The sequence below is a fragment of the Budorcas taxicolor genome, chromosome 2 (assembly GCF_023091745.1).
Source record: "Budorcas taxicolor isolate Tak-1 chromosome 2, Takin1.1, whole genome shotgun sequence".
In the NCBI taxonomy this organism is placed as follows: Eukaryota; Metazoa; Chordata; class Mammalia; order Artiodactyla; family Bovidae; genus Budorcas; species Budorcas taxicolor.
This window is the reverse complement of record NC_068911.1, coordinates 151,444,484-151,462,194: the sequence shown is the minus strand read 5'-3', so window position 1 is coordinate 151,462,194 and position 17,711 is coordinate 151,444,484. Positions and strand designations below refer to the sequence as shown.

General features: G+C 57.3%; 1 protein-coding gene across 1 annotated transcript; it reads right to left on the bottom strand.

Moving 5' to 3' along the window:
• Window positions 1-1,377: 1,377 nt before the first annotated feature.
• WNT10A (Wnt family member 10A) lies at window positions 1,378-13,735 on the bottom strand. The gene is made up of 4 exons (XM_052636053.1): window positions 13,626-13,735; window positions 12,327-12,589; window positions 4,579-4,958; window positions 1,378-1,875 (listed from the first exon to the last, which is right to left on the bottom strand). The coding sequence occupies exons 1-4, from the start codon at window positions 13,733-13,735 to the stop codon at window positions 1,378-1,380; spliced, it is 1,251 nt and encodes a 416-aa protein (XP_052492013.1).
• Window positions 13,736-17,711: the final 3,976 nt, after the last annotated feature.

The following is a 17,711-nucleotide window of genomic DNA, read 5'->3' as shown; positions in this document are numbered from 1 at the left end:
GACCCTCTGATGGTTCCCATTTTTCTTACATAAAATCCCAACTCTTTAGCTTGGCCTGAAAGGACACATCATGTGCCCATTCCCCTACCCCCACCTGGGATGCTCCTTTCCGACATCTGTCCCTTGATTTCTTCCCTCCAATCACACTGGCCTCTTTGCTGTTCCTTCTGATGTCTTTCGGACCTCAGAGCCTTTGCATTCACATGGCCTCTGCCTGGAAAGCCCTTAACCCTCAATTTGTGCATGGCTCTGGCTTCCCTGGTAGCTCAGCTGGTAAAGAATCTGCCTACAATGCAGGAGACCCCAGTTCGATTCCTGGGTCAGGAAGTTCCCCTGGAGAAGGGATAGGCTACCCACTCCAGTATTCTTGGGCTTCCCTAGTGGCTCAGATGGTAAAGAATCTGCCTGCAATGTGGGAGACCTGGGTTTGATCCCTGGGTTGGGAAGATCCCCTGGAGGAAGGCATGGCAACCCACACCAGTATTATTGTCTGGAGAATCCCCATGGACAGAGGAGCCTGGCAGGCTACATATAGCCCATGGACTCGCAAAGAGTCAGACACAACTGAAGCGACTTAGCATACATATTGTACACAAATATTTTTGGCACAGCTCTCCTTATCATGAGGTCTCAGCGTGCAGTTCTCTCCGACCAGCAGCTTTATCTAAAGGGGCCCCACTCCCCACAAATCACTCTACATCCAGCACCTTGCTTTATTTTCTTCACATCACACAGCATTGTCTGAAATGTCCTTGCTTGTGCATTTTCTTGTTTATTGCCCATCTTCCCCAGCCAGAATGTAAACTCCAAGAGGGTAGGTGCTGTGTCTCTTATTCACATCTGTATTCCCAGCACCTGTCATCCCCACAGAGTGACAGGCCGCAAAGAGTGCAAAATAAATATTTGTTAAATGAACGAGGAGGGGCAGGGGCCGGTGGAGAAGAACCTCTGAGGCCTCTGCAGAAACACTTCAGCTCAGTGATGTCCATTTCTTCTTTGTACTCCTCCTCCCCCTACCCACCAGCTTCCATTGGTTTCCTCCCACTCCAGGGGAAGGGGTGAGGAGATAAAAGAGGCAAGCCCAGAGCATGCCTGGATGACACGGCCCTAAAGTGTGGGGCAACCCCCAGCCCATTGGAGCTGTCTGAGCTTGGGGCAGAGATCCAGGAGGCAAAATCTCAGTCCTGGAGACCACAGAAGTGAGTGGGGGAGGTCCAAGCAAGCCTGAATTGTCCCGTGATTGAAGTCTTGATGACCTCAGAGCTGGGAGGTTCCTATAAAATCTTGTGGTCCAGCCTCCACTCCCAGGAACCGAGGTGATGCTCGGCCAACACAGCACGCCACAGAGGAGCAGCCTGAGGGAGGAGAGCCGTCGGCTCACTTGCAGACACTGACCCACTCAGTGATGCGGCACTCCTCACAGACCACGAAGCAGCACCAGTGGAAGCGGCAGTGACAGCGCTCACTGCGTGTCTGCCGAAGGATGTTGTGGCCGCGGCCGCAGCACATGCTGCCGCAGCCGTCGGGGCCCGCGCTGCTCTTGTTGCACAGGCGGCCCACGGTGCCCGCCGAGTCCAGGCGCGGCTCCCGCTCGCAGAAGTCAGGCGACTTCTCGAAGTAGACCAGGTCGGCGGGGCTGGCGCGGCGCCGTGGCCCCGGAAGGCCCGGGGCGGGCGAAGGTGCCCCCGCGGGACCGGGCTCCAGCTGTCCGCTGTTGCGGTTGTGCGGGCGGATGAGCGTGGCGCGGTGGAAGCGGCTGCGCAGCAGCGCCCCCACCGCGCGGAACTCGGGCGTCACCTGCCAGCAAGTCTTGAGCTGGCAGCTGCCTGACGTGCCGTGGCACTTGCACTTCCGCCGCATGTTCTCCATCACCGCCTGCAGAGGGAGGCATGGGGGAGGGTGACGCCTGCAGCCGGCCCCACTGCCCTCCTCCCCACGCAGACCTTGGCCTGGGAGAATCTCAGAGGCTTTGCAAACCAACTCCCATTGAACAGAGGCAAAGGCTGAGGCCCGAAGCCGGTGGGTGCGGGGCACAGCTTCTCAACCAGGCAATCAGGACAAGAGTTCTGCCTACTCTTCTGCTGTTCTGTCCCACCTCCCACCCGTCAGACCCCAGGGGAATTCCCTCCTTCCTGCACCCCTCCTCTCCCACTGCCTTTCCCAGCAGCTGCAGGGGGGCCCTTGGTGCTGGAGGCTCTTGCTTCCTGAGGGGGATCCCAGATCCTCAGGGAAATTCCCTCTTCTTCCAACCCTCAGGTGGGGACCAGGAGCAGGGGTGTGCTGGCCCCACTACCTCCCAGCCCAAAGCCTCTGGCCTCACTCCAGGCTGTGAGCAGAGACTGTGGGGAATCTGAGAAAGCCCCTTTCTTCCTCTGGGCCCTGTAGCACTTTGCAAGAAGCCTAAGGGGAGGGCCAGGGGCTGGAGAGATTTCCCTTCCCCTCCTCTCCATCATACAGGCTGGGGCTTATTCTGCCCAGCACTGAGTGCCACCGTTCCTCCTAGGAAACAGCATCAACAGGAGCCAAAGGCTCTACCTGAATACAGAACCAAAGGGAACACAAACAGCCAGACCCCCAGGGCAATGAAAGTAGAGAGAGGTTCCCAAGCCTCCAAGGGAGCTAGTTACCGTAATACAACCTACCCACTTCTTGCCCAGCCCTTAGCCTGCTCTCCTGAGTCTCCTCCCAAAGAGCCCCTTCACGTTATCCTCACCAGAGACCCCAGAGGAAACTGGCCACGTGCCCCTCCCCCTGCTCCACTCCAAAAACACAAAGCAATGATCTGGGGCCCTCAAACCTGGGCAATAGGGCCATAAAAGAGGGTCCTCATTCCTCCGAGTCTTAAAAGGCTCTGCAGCTTGTATGTGCAGCCTGTGGTGTCAACACCACGTGGAAAGCAGCCCAGTGCCTCCCCAGGCCAACAGCTCCAGAACATCTGCTTCCCACAGGCAGCAGCCATTAATTAACTAGTTTAACAGGGAGGAGGAGGCACTGTTGGTATGGGCTGAGGTAGTAATGGACGCTTGGGAAAAGAGCTGCATGAACAGGGCAGAACCAGGTGGGAGCTGGATGTGACCTGAGGGTGGATATGCCTCAGTTTACCTCACCTCTCAGGCATGATGGGAGAGCTGAATCAGCTCTAGTCTTTGTGGAAGAAGGAGGTGAACCGGCCTGGGCTGAGAAGCCAGGAGAAGGGGGAGTGAGATGGAGAAAGTGCCAGCCAGAGTGAGGGGAAGCCAGACACAAGGCCTGAGTAGACTGGGCAGGGCCGAGAGAAGGGACAGGGGCCTGAGTAACCAATAAAAGATGGTGCTGAGCTACCACGAGGGTTAGGGAGGCATCTTCACATAGACTACACTATAGAACAAAAGGGTTCAGGACTCAGCTGCTTGGAGATGAATCCTGCCTCTGCCACTTTCTCACTAGTTGCATCACCTGAGCCGAGCTTCTTAGTCTGTTTGTGCCTGACTTTCCATATCTGAACATGAGGTGAATAATAGAACCTTCATAGGTAGGTGTAAGTGAAATACGCTAATATACAGTAAAATGCTCCAGAACAATGCCTAACAGAGAAAGGACTCAATAAACTGAATGTGTGCTATTACTTTCCCTTCTTTCTTTCCTCCACATCTCCCTCCCTTTGTTTCTTCCTTTCTGTCCTCTCCCTCTCCTCCCCTCTCCTCCCCTCTCCTTCCTCTCTCTCCTCTCCTTCATCCTCCTCCCCCTCTTCTCCTTTCTCTTCCTCCCTTTCCTTCTCCTCCCCCCTCCTCCTCCTCTTCTTCTCCCCCCTTAAAAATGAATGACCTTTGAGGGAGTATGAATATTGGAGGTGGCAGGGGGTGCAGAGAAAGGAGGATGAAAACATAACAGTACCACTGAGGCCCCAGGGAATCTCCCTTTGCAGGAATTTCTCATTCTGCACAGAAAGCCTGGGAGTGGAGGGGTGTCTAAGCACAGGGAAACAGAATCATGGGACATTCACAGTAGGGAGCCTTACCGATCATCCAGTTCAATCTTCTAACTTTATAGCGGAGGAGACTGAGTGGGAGAGTAGGCCTAGACTTGGAGGTCCTGACTGCAACCCAGAGCTCTGCCCTCTGCTCACAGCAGGAACTGGGAGGATCAGGCTGCTCAGCAGAGGGGAAGCTCTTCCAGGGCCGAGGCTGTTTTGCCCTCATAGCCCCAGGCCTAGTCTGGTGCCTGGCACACAGTAGCTAGCCAACACACATTTGGTGACCAAATTAGGAGGGGGGCAATGATAAGTTGGGGCTTCCCTGGTGGCTCAGACAGTAAAGAATCTGCCTGCAAAAGACCTGCATTGGGAAGATCCCCTGGAGGAGGGCATAGCAACCCACTCCAGTATTCCTGCCTGGAGAATCCTCATGGACAGAAGAGCCTGGAGGGCTACAGTCCATGGGGTCGCAAAGAGTCGGACACGACTGAGAGACTAAGCACACACAACGATAAGCTGCTGAGTTAGGGATAGCGGTACGGTCTCCAGAGGAGAGATGAGCCCGGAGGAGGGGAGGGGCCCTAGGCAGAGGGGTCTGAGCCGGCCCAGCGGGGTGGGGCGCTCACCTGTCTTCCTACTCGGTTGTTGTGGAGCCTCATGCGCGCGTGGATGTCTCTGTGAGGTTCCCGGGAGTCCAGAAAGTCTTTAGAGAAGCGCTCTCCAAAACCCACGTCAGGGCTGCAGCCGCCCCACTCCCAGGAGTCCTGCAGGCCAGGGCTGGCAGGGGGCAGGGCAGGGTGCTCGGGAACTCCGTGGCTCAGGCCCTTGCCGCGCTGCAGCGCTTCCAGCTGCAGGCGGTGCAACTTCCGACGGAAGGCCTCCTCGTCGCCGCGCCGGGACGCGTCGCAGCCGCAGGCCCTCAGTTTGCCCAGGGCGCAGGCATTGGATACCGCGTGCACCACGCCGGCTGCCGAGATGGCGTAGGCGAATGCACTCTCTCGGAAACCTGGGCGTAGAAATGCAGGAAACGGCCTTTGAGGGGCCTTCACATCCCATCCCTCTGCCCTCCCTGCTCAGCTTTCTCACAGCACCGAGGGGAGGCTGAGGCCCAGTGGTGGGCCGGGGAGGGATCTGGTACAAGGACATAGAGAGGGGCAGAAATTACGCTGCCGGAAGTTCTGCACGCAGGATGGAATGGGGGAGATCTTCCCCACAGCTCTCCTTTTTGAACTCCTTTCCCTTCACCCTTAGCAAGCTCAGAGTTTGTGTCTACAGCTCTCCCGTTGGACAGACACTATCTAGTAAAAAAAATTTTTTTTTTGCCATCAAAGACTTAAGTTATTATCTCTCATGCAATGTTTGCAATTTTAAGATAAGCCTGCAGAAAGAAAGCAAATTTTAACCTAAAAAAAAATAGCCAGTGATGGAATTCTGGGCCCCAGGGGATGGTAATGGGCAGAAGGGTAAGTAAGAGGATATGGTGTCCTCCTAAGGTTCCCAGCCCCAAGATATCCTGACTGCAGCCACCCGCTTGGGCACATCACAGAGCACCCTCTGATGGCCAGGTACCAGAGGGAGGGAAAAGAGCCAGGGGAATTTCCCCCTTCCCTGCCCACGTGACATCCCAGAACGTCTGCTCAGAAAAGGGTATTGCCCAGCCATCCTGCCTGTGGTTTCTTCAGGTCAGCTGAAGAGATTGTCTCAAGGATGCTAGGAGTGAGCCCCCTGCTGACTCGGGGTTAAGAGTAGTCATGTTGAACACTGAGAAGGAACGGTTAGCTAAGGTAGATGCCTTCATGAGATGCTCAGGGGTGCAAAGCTTCCAAGATGGGTGACTCTCAGGAGCCCAGGACTTGTCTACACTGCTCCTCCTCCTTGACATTCCCAGCTTGAGCCATCCTCTGGGTCTGCAGCAGGGGGAGTCCTACTTGCAGAGGAGGGTTGGGCTTCTGGACCTGCAAGCTGCATCTCATTCTGCATCTGAGAAAGGACCAGCGAAGGGCAGGTCTCTGACCAGCCTCTGAACCCGAGAGAGTCTGAGCAGTGGAAGAAACCAAGGACAACAACAGCTCCCACATGAGCAGGAGATTCGGCTGAGCCATAGACACCTGTGGGGAAGCCAGAATTCGGCTGGGAGCTGATGGCTTAGGAGAGGCCAAAGATTCAGAAGAAAAAACTCCCGATCCTACTACCTCAGCATCAAGATTGAGAGGACTTGGAGGCCTCACTGACCCCAGAGAGCCAACCAGGACTGGACAAAGACCCTAACCCAGTCCCACCCCTAATGCTTACCCTCTGCATCACAGGGCCCTGTCCCCCTCTCCCTGCCTGGCAAAAAACAAAAACAAAAAACAAGATGTGTAAAAGCATATGAACTCTGGTGCCAGACTGCCTGGGTTTCAATCTTGGCTCTTCCACTTACTAGCTGGTAATAGAGTGACCTTGGCCAAGTGACTTGACCTCTCTGTGCCTCAATTTTCTCATCTGTAAAACATCTGTCTCATTGTTGTTCCAAGAACTGAGTTAAGAAATTTAAAATGCTTAGGATAATACCTTACTCCTAGTAAGGACTACATGAAGTGAAAGTGAAAGTGAAGTCACTCAGTCGTGTCCGACTCTTTGCCCACCAGGCTCCTCCGCCCATGGGATTCTCTAGGCAAGAAGGACTACATAAACACTTGATATTATTGAGAAGTTCCTTCTTGCTGTCTGACTTCACCCACCACTGCTGCAGTTTCAGGCTATTGCTCTTTCTTGTTTTCCCCGCCAGGCCTGGAGCTCTGCAGCTCATGGCCCACTCGAGAACAAATCACTTGGGTCACCAGAAGCCCATAGAGCAGATGATCCCTCTTTAGCTTCTCATTCCAGCTGATGACGTCTCAGGACCTTTTCTAAGAAAAAGCCAGCTCTGAGGAAACAGGAAGGAATAGTGAATAGGCAGGAGCCCTCAGAAGGGGCCCTGGGAACCGGTGGGAGTTGCAGAAGAGTAGACAATGCCCTGGGAGGTGGGGCCCAAGGGAAAGAAAGGCAGACTCTAGCTGAGGCGCACACCCTGTATTTATCCCTTGCCTTTTATCTGTGGGACCCTGAGCAATTATTGCTTGGGGTGGGGGAGTCGTCAGCCTGCTTCTAGGACAAATGGCCATATATAGACCACCAGAGGCAGCCCAGAAAGCACCCCTCCCAACACACACACACACACACACACACTTAAACACACTGTACAAAAGAGGGGTAATGGAGCTGGGCCCAGCCCCAGCTCTCCCAGCTCCCAGGCCTGGCCACTTTCTACTGAAAGACATTTGGCTCTGCAGAAGATCTGCTGCTGAGTAAGAAACCCAGATAGCACAGTTCCCAGGCCTCTGACCTTGTCTATGCATAACACCAGGAAAGAGCAAGTTGCTGGTCCCAGGAGATGTGCTGGGCCAACCCAACCACCATCTTCCAGGCTCCATTACATTCAAGGGCAGGCCTAGAGGAGTCTGGAGAAAGGTAGCCCACAGTCTACAGAGAACACCCCTAGCGACCCCAGGCAGCTAAGACGCCACCCCATGGCCTCTGGCACCTCTCACAGCCACATATAGGAGTGACCAGGCAGGGCTTGTACGGTCACCCTCTGCTCCAAGCATTCAGAGAAGTTCAGCCCATTGGGTCTGCCCCCAGCTCCCATTCTGGGCCCCAGTTTCGGTCCTGGCCCCAACTGTCTGGGGCAGACGCAGGCACAGTGCCATCTGGCCAGCTGGAGGGGGAGAGGGGTGGGGCCTTGGCCAGCTGGGCTGCCCGGAGCACTGGGGGGTGGGGGCTCGTTAAGACGCACAATTAGCCGCCCTGCCTTTGATCTGGGACAGGGACTGCCAGCATCTAACTGGAGTCAGCTGCTGCTACAGGACGCAGCCAACGGCCAGGAAGGGGCTGGGGGAGGAGGTTTGGAGGGCAGGGAAGTGTGGAGGAGAGAGGACTCGGGAGCCAGTGGGAACTAGGAAGGTTTAGAGAAGCTTGGGGCCTGCCCATTCAAGTCAAAGAAGGAGGAGAGGTGGAGAAGTCTGGTCTCCATTCCCTCCACACAAATAATCTGTGTGCAAATAATCTGTGCGTGTTCATGTTCCCAGCCTGGGAGAGAGAGAGAGGGTTGCCTATATGTGGGAACACTTAGGGGTGACACTGATGCAGCATCACATCTTCACAACTATGGGTAGGTGTTGGTGTGTGAGAGTGCGTGTGTACATGTGTGCATGCCAGCTCCATTTTTTGGATTACTTCTCCGTTGTACCAGTTCACCTCTGGGCACCAGGTAGGAGATCATGGTGGCCTTGCAGCTTGGGAGGCATTATGCAGGGGGTTGAGTGCTATCTCTAAGAACAGCTGGCCTACACTTGAGTCCTGGCTCTGCAGCTCATGTACAAGCTGTGTGACTAATGGCAAGTTACCCAACCTCTCTAAGCTTCCTTTATAAAAGGAGGCTAATGATAGAACCTAGTGCGTGGGGTTTGTTTGAAGACCCTACAGTACAGATAAAGTGCTTCAGAACAGTGATCAGCACACAGCAAGTACTTAATATGTTTTGGGTAATTAGTTCAATCCCTGGGTTGGGAAGGTCTCCTTCCGGAGAAGGGAATAGCAACCCACTCCATTATTCTTGCCTGGGAAACCCCATGAACAGAGGAACCTGGTGGGTTACAGTCCAAGGGGTTGCCAAAGAGTCGGACTCAACTTAGTGACTAGACAAACGAGAATAACAGGACTTTAGGTGATCCTGTTAGGATATGATTAAGATTATGGTTAGGATAATCATTAGGATATGACTGCCTGTGCCTCAGTCTCCCCATGTGAGTACCATCACATATTCCAAGCCCACGCATAAAAACAAGACTCCCTGAGGGTGAATGTAAAAGGGAGGTGGGAGACAAAGAGCCAGGGCCTTGGAGAGCAGAGGCTAGACTCTCAAATTGCTGGGTTCTCCTGGGCTGGGAGCCTGGCTTACTACAGAGCCTCACACCCCCTCTTTCCATCCATTCTGAATGAGTCTGGGCCTTAGGGAGGGCAGTACCCAAACTGTGCCAGTGCTCCAGGACCTGCTGCGTGAATCTACTGTCTCCACCACATCTGTCCCTGTCCTCTCGTCCCCTCTAACTCCAGTGCCCAAGTCCAGCTCTAAACAGCCCATTCCTCAAATCTCCCTCTGGTCCCTGCATCCTGAGTAAGAGATGGAGTTCTTTAATCCACATAATAAAGAGCCGCCCCTTCTAGCCAAGTTTGTCCAGCATTTCACCCACCCAAGCACCAACGTGTGAGTCCTCAGAACTGAAAGCTGGGGATATCAGGATCCTTGGGTCACAGCTGCCTCTGAGATGGGGGTGGTCCTCACAGTTAATTTAGGACTCTAGTCCCCTAGAGACCCCACTCTCCCTGCCTCTCAACTCCCAGGTTCCAGCAGCCCCACCTCCCTCTGCTTGGTTAGGGAAAGCCCTACTGTGTGTCCTGCTTCCCTAGCACACTCCAGGTGCTCAAACACCCTTCCCTCTACCTCCTACATGAGAACCCCATCCCTTCCAGCCAACCCATCGCAGGAAAAGTGTCAGGACAATTAGATGACAGTGACAGCACTCAGGTGGAAGACTTGGGGGACCACCTCCTGGTAGCAGTCTCTGAATTTTAAACGTGGCGGCATGCATGTGCATGCTAAGTCACTTCTGCCCGACTCTGCAACTCCATGGCCCCTAGCCCACCAGGCTCCTCTGTCCATGGGGATCCTCCAGGCAAGAATACTGGAGTAGGTTGCCATGCCCTCCTCCAGGGGATCTTCCCCACCCAGGGATCAAACCCACGTCTCTTATGCCTCTTGCATTGGCAGGTGGGTTCTTTACTCACTGAGCCACCTGGGAAGCCCAAGTGCACCTTTAAGAGAACTCCATTGGCAGCCAGGGTCAGAAGAGGGGTCATCCTACTGATATTCCATATGGGGAAACTGGGGTCACCCGATCTCCTCATGGACAATCTATGTCTTGAAAAGAAGGGAGACTGGGGAAGGAATCCAGCCTAGGGGCTCCTTACCGCCACGACTGGCCCATGGGATTCAAATTTAGCTAGCCCTTGAGGTGATGGGCCAAGAAAACGGTCCCAGAAGAGTGTGGAGTGAATGAGGCAGGGCAACGGTGGCCTTGGGAGGTGAGGAGAGGGGTGGGGGGTGGACATTTCTTTCCAGAAGCCCTCAGAGAAGGCCATCCTCCGAGGAGGATAGAAAGGTAGAAATGAGGTGTTGCAATGGGGGCGGTGGGGGCGGGGGGGAGAAGCAGAAGCCACAGAGGTAGGCCGGTGTTGTGAGGCCAAAGGCAGGAGCCCAGCCTCCCTGCAGGAGTCCAGGAGCGGCGCTGTCCCGCCCCCTCCCCGCGCTGGGCGCCGCCCCGCGCCGGCTAGCCCCGGCAAGTCTCCCCCCTCCACACCTCACCTCCCCCCCTACCCGTCCCCCCAGCTCACCTCCCGCTTATTAAACTGCAGGTGAACCCGGGAGCGCCTGGCACAGCGCCAATCCCGCGGGGTTCCACCGCTCCGAACTCTCCCCCAAGCTGCAAAGCCCCCGTGTGCTCCACCAGCCCGAACGGGCCTCCCCCCGTCGAAGCAGTCGGGGCGCCTGGGTTCACTCGGCCTAGAGGGGGCAGGAGGACCAGAGGAAAAGAGGGGACACCGAGGCCCCGGGAAGAGGGGCGGAGAGCTAGCCTCGCCTCCCCGTAAGAGACACGGTTGCCCAAGTCCTCAGAGAGCGGAACCCGGAGCAAACTCGAGGCCAGCGCTGGCGAGAACCGGACTTCGGGGAGCGCGGGTGACCCAGAATCCCGGAGTGGGTTCGGGCGCGCGGCAGCGGGGAGCGCCGGCCCGGCCCGGCCGGGGCAGGAGAGATGCAGGGGCCTGTCACTTCGTGTCCGTGAGCTAGGCGGCAGCGGGGGCGGCCAGGGCGGGGCGCCGGGCCGGAGTTGGGCAGGCCAATCGGCCGGGGGTCGCGGGCATCCTCTCCGGGCAGACGGCGGGAGGGGCTCCTGGGCGGCGGGGCGGGAGCTCGGGACGGGGTGGGGGGGGGGGGTCGCCCTCTTTGAGAGGCGCGCGGCTGGGGCCGGGAGCCGTCTGCCGCGGCCCGCGGGGATTAGTTCGCGGCTGCATGCCGCCACACGCGTCGGGCTGGGCTCGGCCGGGGAGAAACAGCGCCCCGGGCGCGCGGGGGAGGGAGCAGGGAGAGCGCGCGGGGGCGGGGCGGGCGGCAAGGGGCTGGGCTGGGGAAAGCTGGGGTGGACCCTGACCTGGGGGCTCCGGGATGCGCGGAGAGGTCCTGGTGGACAGGGAATACCCCTGACTCAGTTCTTTCTGAAATTAGGGTACATTAGAGTCTGACTCTCCCAAAAGCCCCTGGGCCCAAAGGGCACCGAGTACAGGGGTACCTGGCCTTCTCTGCTGTCACCTGAGAATCGTACAAGTCCCAAGGAGTCAGGTCCCCACGCTGTCCCACCCAAGTAGTTGCACGGAGGAGAGATATACCCAGTTAAGCCCATCCAGGAGGCAAGACCCCCATCTTTTTCCAAAGACCCGAATCAAAGCTTAAGATACCAGGGAAGGAGGTGGGTGTGAGTGGAACTGAGTGAGGAAAGCGCCTGCCATCTCCAGCCCAAGCCACTCTAGGGATTGTCCGGGTGGGTCACCCAAAAGTCCAGGGAGGGGAACAGATAGTAGGCTGCAGCTTCTCCCAACCATGAGGGGAAAAGGGATAGGCAGAACCGTAAGTGAAGCCTGCTGGGCAGAAGACAGGCACACACCCAGTGCCTCTGATTCAGAGAGGGTTTGCAGGGCAGCAAGGATGACACAGAGGCTGGTGGTGTTCCCCACTGGGAAAGGCTTCTGCAGAAGTATAGTTTTACCTGCTTAGGCTTCCCTCACCTACACTGTTGGGCAAAGGTCCCTGACCCCTCTTCGTGTGAATTCTGGGTACTTCATCACAGGCCCTCCATCCTAAATGCTATTTACTAGTTGGGTATAGGGTAAATTGAGGCAGGTGACAGATGTGGGTATTTCCTGGGCCTGAGTTACGCAGAGTCAGTCTCTGGGCAGGATAACCCAGGAGTTCAGTTCTCAGGCATGAAACCTGCCACCTGCATCCCACACAGTCCAGTCTGGAGCCACATCTGCCCCGTTTGTCTGACTGCCCACTTCCCCCCACCATAGACTTGCCCAGAGCAGAAAGAGGCAAGAGGAGAGCAACACGGGCCAAGAGATGAGCACCTGGGGAGCTTGCCAGCTTGATAGCTGGCAGATCAGTTCTGGAGTGAGGGTGCTGAATGGGGTGGGCAGGGCAAGGGTGAAGGGTGAGGGGTGAGGGGTGAGGGGCAGCTACCTCTGCTGAAGATAGGACTCTCATAAGGGATCTTGTTTCGAGTCTCGAGACTAGAGCAATTCCAGCGCTGATCCCGGAACTGGTGCTGGCACTCATGGATGGCAATCTGGATGCCCTGGATGGCTGAAGCAGCCACGTCAGGGTGGCGCACACACACCTCCATCTGCCGCTTGCTCAGGCCTGGCAATGTCAGGCACACCGTGTTGGCGTTGAGCACAGGCTCTTGGGGGAGGCGGAGGCCCAGGATATCGTTGGGTGCAGACCTGCAGGCAGGTGGGTTTGGGGTGGGTGAGCGTTTGGGGGGCTAGGAGGGCCCCATCTAACTATACACACTCTGTCTCAAAGGCTCTGTTTCAACCCCTGCTTTCGAGGGTTGAGCCCATCAGCGTATCCCCAAAGCACTCTCTTTTTCTCAACCTTCTCACCATTCTCCTCTCCAAGACAGCCCACCGGGCTGCACACCCACACCGATTAACATGTGCAAATGGACACACATCCGGTATGCCTTCGCACAGAGTATTTCATAAGTACATCCCCAGGCACTGATGCTCTCAAAGCGTTCTCCCAGAGACCACTCCCAACGGCATGCTTCAGACAGTCACATTCATGCAGACACACTTCTACACACATTGAAGTGGACACACAGATGCAGGAACACTTACCCACATGCACACTTCATTAGACATAGTTATATACACACACAGGGACACTCACAAGTTCACACACATGTTCATCTGAACATACACTGATCCATGAGCCCTCATATCCACACATGTGCACACACAGACTGCTGTTTACAACTTAGCTTGCTGGGCTCACTTGACCACAGACAGAAAGACACACACACACACACTCACACATATGCACCCTAAGAACCCTTCTAGCTGCCATCTCTCATTGACCCCACCTGGGCGACCCCCTTTGGGCTCCCAACCCCTGCCTCTGCCTAGGGGCAATCTCTAAGGTAAAGCTTGGCAATTTGAGCTTACTTCTGGGGTGAGGTGTGTACCCCCAGCATAGCAGGGACTCCAGGTTGGCACTTACTGCCCACTAAACACACACTTTCCCCTCTAGTAGCCATCACTCTTCCGGGCACTGCCCTGTCTCCCTGGCCTGCCCTTAGTCTGTCACCAGTTCAACCCCCTCCTGTGAGAGTACTCTTTTCATTGGTCACAAACACTTTACTGCGACACCGTCCCTCCCTCCTTTCAGGGTCTCCTGCCCCAGCAGGCACGCAGAGGTCCCTGTAGCTGGGGGTCCCAGCTCTCCAGGAAGGCGGGGCATAAGGTGAGGGCTCACCTGGGCACGGAGGCAGCCAGCAGCAGTAGGAAGAAGAGAGCGCAGAGCGCGGGCCGCGGCTGGGGCCGAGGTCGGAGCCGCAGCCAGGGGCAAGGGTGAGTGCTGCCCATCGCGCGCAGGCCGTGATGGGCCAGGAGTTGGGGGCTCACAGCCCGGTGGGACCGGCGAGCCAGGGGCGACGGCGCATGATCCGCGGGGGGTCGGGGCGGCTGCGACACACAGCTCCGACTCGGGTCACGGCTCCCGGAGCAGACGGTGCCCGCCTCCCTGCTCCATGGGGCAGCGCCCCCGGGCACCGCCCTCGGGGGGGGGGGGCGGCGGGCGGGCGGGTGCACCGGGCACCTCCTGGCACAGGGGTTCAGGGAATTTCCCGAGGCCCCCCTGCAACAACTCCTGGTGCCTCTTGAGTGTAAGGGGGGCCCGGAGGTGCTGTGGGCTAGGGAAGAGAGGCTGGGGTGCCAGGGAGCCCCCAGAGCACAGCGCGGTGAGCCTGTGCTTCCGAGGGCTTGCGAGGCGGGCGGCGGGGTGGGGGGAGTTGGGGGGGCGGCGCTGTCTGTGCCCGGCCCCACCGCCCAAAAGAGTGAGTGACTGTCCCGGCTCAGGGAGCTCGGCCGCCTCCCCTTTCCTCACCCCCCCCAACTCCCCGAGTCTCAGGGCTCTACCCCACGTGACGTCACGACGACGGGGGAGGGGGGCAGAGGCGTGTACTCCTCCCGAGGCCACTGTGTCTGCTCAGCATTGGGGTGGGAGCGGCCGTGCAGACCGTGCGGGGAGGGGCGGGAAGAAGAGGTGTTGGGGTCTGCTTGATCAGGCCCAGGGCGGTGCCAGTGAGCCGGCTGGCTGGTTTGTGTGGGAAGGTGTGTGTTACTGCGAGGTGTGTGCGCCCGGCTGAGCCGCAGCTGCTGGGGAGCCATCCCCCGCCTCCCACCCCCCCACCGCATATACACACCTGCAGGGGCTGGCCCTCTGCTTGCCTCCCCCACCTCAGGAGGGACTTCCCAGGCTTGGCTGCTGAGGCAGGTGTGGGGTCCTGCAGAGGAGGTTAGCAGCACACCCCCCCATCTCGCTCTTGTTGGCATGTGACCTTCAACAGGTGCCTCCTGGACACCCAACCACCCTGTGCCTCAGTGAAATGAGGTTAATGAGACCCACCTCATCTCATCAATGAGCCGGTGAAGGTAGAAGTCCTGGGACTCCAGTGAATGTTTGTCTGTGAGCACAGCATCCAGGGGTGGCATACCCTAAGAGGAGGGATCAGAGAGCCTTTTAACCCTAAAAGTGTACTTTGAGGTTATCTTATTTTATCCCCTTTTATTTCATAAGAAAATACTGAGGCTCAGAGAGGGTCATGACCTCCTCAAGGTCACCCAGTAAGTTAGTGGAAGAGCTGGATCAAAGCCCACTTGAGCATAGCAGCAGCAGTCCCAACAGTGAGTCCTCCTTCCCCATGCCCAGCCTGTAGATATCCCAGGTCTCACCTTGGCCCTGCCTCTTGGTCCTCTGGGAGGTCCCAAACACCAGCTTCCTGGCTCAGGGCCACACCTCTCTGGGATTCTTCTCTGTCCTCACATCCCAGCTGAACACTAGGTTCGCCTAGCAGGATGAGTGTACCGGACACAGGTAAGGGCCCGAAAGCCAGAGAGTTGGGGACAGAGGCTCCAGCTTCTGTTTCTGGCTCTTACCTGTGCCCTGATAGCAAAACCTATTCCCACTGTGGCCTTGACATCCCCCTCTGTAAAATGGGCACAAGCCTCTCACTCTATACATATGCTTCCCTCCCAACCTCACTGCCCCCCTCTCTGAAGAGAGCCCCTCCTGGCTTAAGGATAAACGACCAGAGCTTCTGGGCTCAGAGACAAAAAGGGGCCCACTCCTGGAGTCGGCACCCCCCTGGGGAATCGAACGAGAGGGGTGGGGCCTTCCCTGTCCCCAGACTGTCAGGTGGTGGTGGTGGCCTGAGCAACAGCAGGCTGACGGCATCTCCCTCCTCCTCTCCCCCATCTCTGCCGGGAGCCACCGCAGCTGTCAGGAATTAAGAGCTTGAGGCTGCTGGGGGTGGGGGTGGGGCAGTGGGGGGAGCAGTCTGGCTGGACAGCAGGGAAACAGCCGGGGGCAGGGAGCAGTCTGCGTCAGCCAGAGCCGGGTTGACCCCAGCCGCCCCCTGCCCTCCCCACTCTCCCCTACCAGGCTGCAGAAAGAGCGACAGCTTGGGTCTAAAGTTTGGGAAGGGTATGGGGAGGGGCAGGGCAGAACCAGTCTCAACCCAGGAAGGAGGTGTGAGCCCGGGTGGGAGAGGGCACAGTCTGACAGGGACAAGCCAGACTGGGGAGCCATACTCCCATTTGCTGCTGGGGAAACTGAGGCCCAGAAAGGCTCGAGCAATGGGTTCATAATCCAGGCTGCAGACCTCCTTACTTCACATCTAGCGCTCACACCAGCATGTCCCACGCTTGATGCATTGTACGTTTCCCCTGGGGTAGGCCGTTGTGGGAAATTCCAATTCTGGGCTCTGTGAAGCTGAATCAGCCTTTCCAGAGGGAAGACCTGGGGGTCTGCAGTTCTAACCAATGTCTCAAGTGCTTTTCAAGGGGACCACATTTGGGAAATGCCACTGACCTGGTTTAGTGGCTGATTTTTTTTCCCCTTTGGCCTTCATCAGATGAAGACTGATCTCTTTGCTCCCCTACCCTCCACTATTCATGAAATACAGAAATGTAAGGGAGAGGGAGAAGACCCTTTCTTTGAAAACTCCAGGAACCAAACAATGCCCAAGCCTTGCTGGCACTCAAGCATGGCACTAGCCTGCTGTCATGAGGGTCTAGGAGTGCCCCGTCTGGGGTGCTTCTCCCTAGCCCCAGGAAGTGAAAGCTTATGTGGGCCCATGGCCTTGGCATATGTGAAGATGAAACCCTGAAAGGGTGTCTGCTGCTGGAGCCCCAACCCCACAAGACCCATGCCATGGGCAAGCCCCTATCAGCAGCCCCCAAGCCCCGCCCTGGCCCTGCCCTGGGCTCTGGCCCTCAGCCTAGCCCCAGCCCCCACAGCCACTGCCTGAGACCACAATTACAGGGGCCACTGGGGGCGGGGGAGACCAGGGATGAAAGGCAGCGCCGCCGGAGAATGGTTCCAGCTGTGGCAGCTCCATCGGAGGTTGCGGGGAAGGGAGGGCCAGGGAGGCACCAGGGTGAGAACAGGTGGGACCCCCGCCACCCCAGCTAAGCCCAGTCCAAGCTCAGTCTTGATGCTCTGCTGGAGAAGGTTAGCTTTGTGAAGAAGGGAGGCAAGGAGCCCCAGGGTGACAAGGCAGCTCTTTGTCCTCTTGTCCAGGCCTCAAGGACCATGGCCCCCTCAGGAAGGTAAGGAAGGGGGTAGAGCCGGCAGCTCCAGTCTCCTAGACCCCTGTGTGTTAGGTCCGGAAGGGGAGGGGAAGAGCTTCCTGAGTCCTGGGCCTTCCTCCCGGCCTCCCTGCCCTTCTGCCTGTTTGTTCCGGCGTTCCCTGATGTGGTCACGCACACATCTGGAGCGCCTCTGTGCTCTTCCCCCATCTCCCCAGTTCCACATGTCCCCCACCACTCAGCCAGCGGGGGACCTCAGTGGCTCAGACTGTGCCTGAGGCTGGGCAGCTGGGTGAGCAAGACGGGGGAGGTGGGGTGGTCATGGTGTTGGGGCATTTCTGAGTTCTGCTTCCAGCCCCTATCCCAGTCCTCAGGGCAGTGATGCAGAGCCACCTCCAAGCTTAAAGAGGGCCAGGATAATGGTCAAAACGGCGCCTCTGGGCCACCACTCTCAGCTTTCATAGAAGGCAGCTCCCAGACTCCTGCTGTAGTTCCCACTCTCTAGGGTCACAGAAGATGGACGCCAACACACAAGTGCCCGTGCAAAGACTGCAAGCACTCTTACCATGTGCTACCAGGTAGCCTCACTTCATAACGGGGAGACTGAGGCTCAGAGAGGGGAACTGACTTGGCCCAGCTCGAGCTGGCAAACTAGGCCTGTTTATGCCCCCCCCCCACCGCCACTGTTCTCATGCTATGTCCACTGAATTCCTTTTTTTTCTGCCACTGCCTCAGTTGTCCTCCCTAGCAT

Excerpts from the sequence above, each read along its gene's own strand:
- WNT10A (XM_052636053.1), bottom strand. The coding sequence starts at position 13,735 with ATGGGCAGCACTCACCCTTGCCCCTGGCTGCGGCTCCGACCTCGGCCC. Across the intron at positions 4,959-12,326 it reads GAGTCCTATCTTCAGCAGAG|GTTTCCGAGAGAGTGCATTC; the intron begins GTAGCTGCCCCT and ends TTCTACGCCCAG. Across the intron at positions 1,876-4,578 it reads ACAACCGAGTAGGAAGACAG|GCGGTGATGGAGAACATGCG; the intron begins GTGAGCGCCCCA and ends CTCCCTCTGCAG.